This window comes from Lates calcarifer, linkage group LG12, assembly GCF_001640805.2.
Source record: "Lates calcarifer isolate ASB-BC8 linkage group LG12, TLL_Latcal_v3, whole genome shotgun sequence".
Classification (NCBI taxonomy): Eukaryota; Metazoa; Chordata; class Actinopteri; family Centropomidae; genus Lates; species Lates calcarifer.
This window is the reverse complement of record NC_066844.1, coordinates 13749651-13757998: the sequence shown is the minus strand read 5'-3', so window position 1 is coordinate 13757998 and position 8348 is coordinate 13749651. Positions and strand designations below refer to the sequence as shown.

Below are 8348 nucleotides of genomic sequence, written 5' to 3'. Positions count from 1 at the left end.
GTTACAAATTCATCAACCTTGATATATCAGTCAAGTGTTTATAGACGATTTATTTGTTTTCCACACACAATATATGCAATTATATATTATGCAATTTTTTCTATATTATATGTATTTATAAAAGTACGGGAAGTGTGTTGATATTTCCTTAGATTTGCTTAGATTTTGAAAGGTTATTCAATCAACACCAGTTAGCATGGGGGAGCTGGGGAAAATGTGTGGAATTACAAACCATTTGGCTGATGTAATGAGAGTCTTAACACTCTCATCATGTCATTTTTTTTTACACCTGCATAAGGCTGTTTTCTTGAAAAAAAAAAAGTCCTGATAAAATTAGTCTACATGAAGTGGTGCAGGAATGAGTCCTAAAATTCTGAAGCAAGTTAGCATTTTAGCACTTCTGGTTCCATCACCCCAAGGCAAGTTTTTTGAATGGGTTTTTGCTTAGGTGTGGTTAACGCAAGGTCAAAACATTGTCACGTTTTATTCTACAACATAAAATACGTCAGTAAATACCCCACTTATGATTTTTTAAGCTTTTACGTGTCTTAAAAAAGGTGGTTGCTAACAAGTGGCTAAATGAGACCACAGAGGTTGTTGACGTCATAATGCTGCACATGAAAAGTGATCCATTCACCAGTCCACCTTTATAGCCTCGCTGTGTTCACACATTCTTACAAGCTATTGCTAGTTTTCTAAGAGGGAAAGGCTTTTGAAGAGGAGGTCAGCACTAAATCAAACACAAATTGGAGGCATGGCATGTGACCTTGTGTGTAGCTTGTTCATAGCTCTGTTGCTCACAGAGTTTATTTTCAGTAATAATACAAAAGCCAGTGAAAATTTTTTTGTAGAGGGAAACAGGGTGATTTTAACTTCCTGGCTAGCCTACAAAGGTGAAGACCCAGATATTTTTTTCCTCAGGAGTTGCTGGAGGCTAAAACAGCTCAAAGCAGAATGTTTGCTAAAGTCTTAACTCAACAACAACTTGTCATGAATTGTCATGAAAAGTTGAAATTCTTGAATTCATGAAATTCTTCAGCTCTGTGCCATAAGTTTTTGACTCACCCAACATTACACATTTATAATTACAGGCAGTTGGTTGTGAGTTGTTCTGAATTTTGTGTGACGCATGCTAACAAAGTAGCTCAATGATGCCATGTTTTTGTAGACAACCTGGACATTAGCTGCCCACAGTGTTTCCATAAAAAATAAAAATAAAAATCATCAACTTTTTGAGAAACAATAAAAATCTTTAATGAAGCATATATTTCACAGTACATAACAAGAGAGTAGTTAGCAAGCTGCTTGTGAAAGTATTTGCTAGCTTTTACTATACACACATGATAATTCCTCTGTTAAACAAATAGTCACTAAAAAAGCTCTTTTGTAACTTGATTTGTTTTACAAACCCTTAAAACAAGGCAGGTAGCATCAGGTATTGTCACCATTTGCAAAGAAATGCTAGACAGAAGCAGGTAAATATAAATACCATTAACTACAGATTTTTTAATACATCACCAATGAAACTAAGTGAGTACATATTGTCATGCACATGAGACTGAAAACATTCAACTGATACAGTAGTGGTATGGGCAGATTAAGTGTCACAGATGCTTAGAGGACACACCCAGCTCATCACACCATTTCTCGTAAGCTCTGTGCAGGACCTCATAAGATGTGTCATTGAATATTTCTGCGATGAAAAAAGGAGAGTAAATAGAACATGTTTTAACAACATTGTACATATATTACATGAACTACAAATGTTGTGGGAAGAAATAAGGATTAAACATAACAATATGGGGCTGGCCTGGCAAGCCTCTGTTAGTGTGTTAGCAGCCAATTAATAAGTAATAATTTGCGAACCACCGTAGCTTGCCAGCTAGCCACACTAGCCAAATTTGACCAAATGTCCAGCCCTATTTATTTTGCATGAACACAAATGGTTTTCTGGAAAGGCTCACTTGGGTGATTCTTACCTGCTTGCCCAAGACCAACAGGCAGGGGCATTCTGTGCAGGCCGCCAGAGTGCTTTAGTCTGTCCTGCAGAGACCTCTGTATGAGCTCCATGGTACATGCCTCATGCCAGACAGGCAGCTCCAGGCCCACCATGCATCTGATGATCCTCTGCATCTCTTCTTCTGTCAGTAGACCCCTCTCTTTAGATACGTAAACCATGTAAGACATATCAATGTTCACTGCTTCACCATGCAGCAGAGACGGGAGAACTTCCTGTATGACAAAGAGAAGTAAGACAATGTGTTCTAGATATATATGTATAATAGCACATATCAACATGTAAAGTTGAGCTACTTTACATCTGCCATGAGGGATCAATTACCATCTCTAATGCTGGACTGATGAGATGGCCGAAGTCCACAAGTCTGTTTAGGTCATCCTCCCAAAGGTTTGGAGCAAGCTCCTCAAGCATAGTCATGATTGCTGTACGAGTTGCTTGTGATGCAGCCTGTAAGTTGTTGCACCCATATACATTGTTAACGGCCTGGAATTTAGTATCCAACAGCATATGGCCATGTTTCTCAAGAAGCTCAAAGAGGCCTCTGTGCTTCATTATGGCCATCTGCAAAGAGGAAGGGCACAAAAACCCATAAAAAACTTCAATGAGCAGTTCAAACATGAAAAATAAATACATAAATCATTTCTTAGGATGAGTCAGCTTTAAGGTAAATGTTTCACATCCAGGCCTTTAACATACCTTTAACATCTCTGCCAGCCCGTTGGAGATGTGCCGGCGAGGAATAGTTTGTATGAAGGACAGGTCAAGGAAGGAAGCAGTTGGTGGAATGTAGGCACCCAGCTTGTTCTTGCAGTTGGCAAAATTCACCCCTGTCTTTGCCCCCACACTGGCATCGATGTAGGCAAGCAGTGTGGTTGGGACCCTGATGTAGGGAGTGCGTCTCCTGTAGAGTGAGGCAGCCAGACCCACTATGTCCAGGCACACCCCTCCACCGATGGCAATGATGGGCTCTGTGCGGCGGTCAAGGGAGAAGTTGTTGACCTCTTTTATGATTTCCAAAGCCATTTCCATGGATTTGTTCTCCTCAGTTGTTGGTAGAGGCAAGATCTTGTACTGGACTTTGTTGGCCTCTAGGTACTCAGTTAGCCTGGGGCCATAGATTTTTTGGACTTCCTGGTCAATGACCAGAAAGCGTTTGAGTGGCTTGTTAGATTTTTTAATGTCCTCCAACTGCTGTGAGTCAGTGATGTGACCCAGAAGGAGTGTGTCATTGGATGGGTCCAGGATGTTCTGGGTCTCGGTTACCTTGTAAGTAAAGACGATGGGGCTGACCACGGTCCAGGAGATGCCCTTATCTGTGATGCTCTCATAGCTGCCACACAAAACACATGATGCAGTTGTATTATAATCTCACGGATACGATCAGTTGTAAACTGCTTTTTCTGTTTCTGTCAGTACATTGCATAAAATATAAAGAAGACACAGTTGCCAGTTTATTTGGTGTTTTTGTGAAAAAGCTGCACAAGATGCACATGACACAAGGATCAATATTTGGAATCAAAAATAACTTTTGGCATTAAGTAACAGAACACTAGACCATGCAATCAATAATAAGCCATAACTTGGGATAAATAATCACTGTACCACCTTTTAAACTGGATTTATCAACCTGTGGCTGAATCTAACAGCAGTGTACAAATTGTTTGTTTATAAGCGACCTATCTTCCTACTTAGCCAAAGCTGTACAAACAGCAGCTGATATCAACAGGCTCCTTGTCTCTTCAGCATCAATTTGTCAAATGGTTTCTCTTTTAGTGCTTCCAAAGCTCCTTGTCCTTGTTTTAGCTAGAAGCTGAATAAACAAGTTATTATCAGAACACACTCCTCATAGGGGAACAAACACAGCAAAACACAAAACTATTCCTCTCCAAAACTCACAGAAGCAGCAGATCAACAATTCCCAGAATGGCATTTTTCAAATTAGGGTCTCATATATAATAAATTAAGTTATCTGTTCTACTGTAGCTGCTGTAATACTGAAATTCAAGATTCAATTTGATTATCATTATGTAACACAAGATTTTATAATGAAATTACAGGTGTAGCCCCTTAATAATTCTCACCAAAAAAGTAATCCAAAAAAAGTCACAAAAATAAAACTATTTTCATGGTGGAGTGAAAAGGCTGAATTCAGTAGTTTCAGAGCCTGAGGACTGCTCTGGAGTCTAGTGGTACAGCAGCAAATACTTCTGTATCTCTTGCCAGATGGCAGGAGGGTGAATAGGTGGTTTCTGGGGTGGATTACCAGTATCACTGATTTCTGTCCTATAGGCAGTGCATATGCTACACCAGTTTTATAGTTTCCACTTGGGGATTCTATGTCAAACGTGTGACTGTTTACCCTCAAGCCAACTACACAAGCAAGTAATAGTTATCTAAAGGTGTTAGCTTGATTGACAGCAAAATTACTGTATGGTATGTATTTCCACTTAAGCTGTTACAGCAGCCTCTTAGAAATGGACGCATAACCTCAGGCCAAATTCTAACTGAGGAATACCTGAGACACTGATGAAATATGCCCCCGTTCACACCGGGCTTTACTGCATGGAGTTTGCATGTTGTCCCTGTGCTTGTGTTGGTTTTCTTAAATTCTATCTCCTAGCAGCAGCAGTTAGTTTATTTTAACTTCCTTAACCCAGACCACAATTCTACTTCAATATTAACCAAGTAAATGCCTCAACTTAACTATACTGTAGCTGCCCAAAACTCCAAAAGAGAAAAAAGGGCGATGGGAAAAGAAAAAAAAAAAACTTACAGGAAAGAGGCTGTTAGCAAGGAAAAAAAAACACGTAAAAGTTGCATTCATTTTCTTTTTGCTGTATCAAAAATGTTGCACCCAGCACATGTCATACTTTAAATCACAACTACTGACAAAGGCAGAAATCTGGATGATGGAGCCAAATTAGACTTACAAATGTACTTACAAAATCGACATAGAGGCGACAGAAGAAAACTTACCTTCCAATAAAATTATAAAATAAAATGTCAAAAAAAAAAAAAAAAAATCAATCAAAAAATCAAATATCATATGTTTCTCCTGCTACCTGTATTATACCATTTAAAAAACAATGTTAGGCAGCATGAATGGCAGCAGAGACACAGTCTGCTCAGGCTGACAGGCTTTTTCCAACAGGTTTGACAAGGTTTTCATAACATAATCTTACTGACATAGTCTTACTTAACTTACAGCTCAGCCTGCAGCCAATTAGACTTTTTCAAATTTAAATTACAAAATCAACATAGAGGAGACAAAGAAAAACTTACCTTCAAATAAAATTTAGAAAATAAAATTTTTGACTGAGAGTAAAAAACAATGTTAAACTCACATTTTGGCAGCAGAGACACGGTCCACTCTCCCATCACTAGCCTTCTTTCCCAGTTTGCGCTTCCAGGTACCTTTGACCTGTACTAAGCTAAACTCAGTTTTCTTATCTTTGGTATTATTGACATCAAAAGGAACCTTCCCCATTCTTGCTCTCTGACTGGAGGTTGCAGATGAGACCTCCTAATGAGTTTTCAGTGTAATATTTAAAGGATGTCGCTGAGTATAGGGAGGGGCATTTTGTATCAGCATAGTTCACATGTTTTTACATGTGTTATTTCCATTGCACAATTTTTGTGTAACTGTGAGATAACAACTGTCTTCCTGGCAAAAAAAGACCATTTTGTAGGAATCTTTGGTATTAATTAATTGTATCTCAGTCAGTCATGTGGTTATGGCCAAGAAAATGATGTAACATTATTATTTTGCAAATTATATTTACGTGGAGGGAAAAGCCTTTGTGGAGACACAAAGGAGACCCCAATTCCAAAAGTGGAATTGGACAAAGAAAAATGGTCAAGTATTTGTATGAAGTTTGTCTAAAAACCACAGTAGTCAAAATTGGCTTTTATTCATTTTATCTATTTATTTTAAGCCTTTTTACGACCCATTTTTAAGTTCTTGGTCATTCTTAACTATATTTTAACCAGATGAATTAGACATCTTGAATTTATCAAAGAAACAAGCTCTGCAAATGTTAGTGGCTGCCAAACAGTGTCTGAGAAACACTAATTTTTTAACATGAAACTACTTGAGTCAGTGTTTTTTTTTCTCTCCTGGTCAATGTTCCCTCTAATTTTTCATGTGTCAGAGCATACACACAAACTCCCTGAGAATTCCTTGGACCACTGTGAGCAACATCGGACGTGCACACTGTCGCACACTGTAATTTAATGCACTACAGAGTTTTGCTGTGCGTGGAGAAAGCGGGAGCAGTGCGCAATTGTGCAGGCGCGCAGCTTAGAGGGAACATTGCTCCTGGTGAAAACCTCCTGAATATGTGGATCATAGTTTAGCAGAGAAACAAGCTGAGCATAGGTTAGTGGCAGCTCAGCTTGCAGCCCCTGAAATGCACTAAGTTCAGTCATTTGATTCAATGCTGATATCAAATATACTGACCACTAGAGGCAGGCAATTACCTTCCAATAAAATTTCTAAAATAAAATGCCAAAAAACAAAAAACAAAACAAAACTGCCACTTGTATTATACCATTTCTCTGTAGTGACAGTAATTTAGATGACTGAGAGCAAAAAACAATGTTAAACTCACTGGCAGGGGAGACAGTAGTCCACTCAGGCTGACAGGCATTTTCAAACAGGTTTGACAGGGTTTTCATAACATGACACCAAAGCTGTAGTTATGAAACTTGCAGTATATAAGTTGCTAGTTGTTTTTTCTAAAAAACATGGCAGTCAAAATTGACAAGTCTAACTTGCTACAAGCTTCTTAAGCAAACAAATTGACTGGTTGATTGTATTTTGAAGTGCTTTCAATCATTACAATGTAATCACTGACTCTTTTGTCTGATTACATTACAGCCAGACATTTCGCTATCATGCCTTGAGCAACAACCATTTGGTGCAACTTTGAATTTAATGTTACATAAGACACAAAATTATATGGGGCCAAATTTCAGCAATGGAACAGTTTCATCAATAAAAGTGTTTTACAAGTACTACTAAGAATTTTGTAAAAGATTTTCATCTCTTACAATTCACCATATTTAGTGTAGGCTTTTTTTTACCATAGACATAGACAGGAAATCACAGATGGAGCTAATTTAAGTGACATGAGTCTGTTTTAGGCAACTAAACCATGCCAGTGAGATAGTATGCATGATGCAGGGACCCAAACTCAAACATTCACTACTCACACATCCACAGGATTGTTACATATACATCAGTGTTAATCCACCCTGTCCACCCTCTGCATTTGGCAACAACATTTTTTAGATATAGATGTCAAAGAAGGTAGCAAATGCCAGTCTAATTCACAGTAATTGTTGCTGTGTTATGTTTTGTTTTTATGTTTTTTACAACAGTGTGAAGACAAGGAACACTAGAGAGAGTTGGCACTGACATGCATCTTAGGTGATCCAATCACAAGTGGGCAGCCATAAGTACATCAGTTCACATACACTGTGGTCTGAGTAATGGGATCTCAGTGCATCTTTGGTCTCATTCACACCTGTACTTAGAGCCACTTTTGATCGAATGCGTGTTAATGCCCGGTATAAACAGAATTTAAGAAAGAGTTAATGATAATGAAGTATTTAACTTTGAAAGATGTGAATCAACTGTAATAATTTTATGTGAGAATTTATTTTAATGGTGGAATTTCTTTTTCACTTATCGCAGGGGGGCTGTAGCCTAACTGAGCTGACACTGGGTGAGAGAACATGCCTGGACAGAGAAGCCCCGGGCTTAAAATATTTCAATATATTTGGAAGGAAAAGAGCAGCATGCACATGCAAGGGTCAGCGTTGCCTTGCTTAAATGTTAAATAACTTATAATTACATATATTTTTTTCTATTTTTATAAAACAGAAGATAAAATGTTCATAAATAAAATATAACAGATGTCAAATGGGTGTTTTCCTTCCCTCCCTTCCCTCATTTTCCTCTATTTATGAGGGCCATTGGTCCCAGCTATAAATACCCACAGCTGTGTTCCACCAATTCTATGCATTCTAGTTATTCCAGGAACTCCACCACGCTGGCCCATCGCGACAATGTGTTTCACACACAGACCCCTTAGACTTCTTTTTGAGTAGTTGCACGTTCAACCTGGGTTGGTAACACTCCTATGGTCCACGTGAAGTTATTTGTTTCCAAGGCGAAACTGTCCTTGTTTTCCTATGCAGAGTAGTAAGATGCACGGGTGCAGTCACGCACCACTTGCGGTTGGATAACGTTTTCGTATGTTGTGCAAGCTATCGGTCACTCCCCTTACTCATCAATTTGCATAATGTAGTGATATAACAGAAA

The 8348-nt window shown here is 38.5% G+C and overlaps 1 protein-coding gene across 1 annotated transcript; it reads right to left on the bottom strand.

Annotated features, from left to right (window-relative positions):
* Positions 1–1464: 1464 nt before the first annotated feature.
* On the bottom strand, positions 1465–5527 carry eevs (2-epi-5-epi-valiolone synthase). The gene is made up of 5 exons (XM_018698971.2): positions 5365–5527; positions 2717–3350; positions 2342–2581; positions 1980–2232; positions 1465–1693 (listed from the first exon to the last, which is right to left on the bottom strand). Exons 1-5 carry the CDS (start codon positions 5505–5507, stop codon positions 1605–1607), a joined length of 1359 nt encoding a protein of 452 aa, XP_018554487.1. The 5' UTR covers positions 5508–5527; the 3' UTR covers positions 1465–1604.
* Between the last annotated feature and the right edge of the window lie 2821 nt (positions 5528–8348).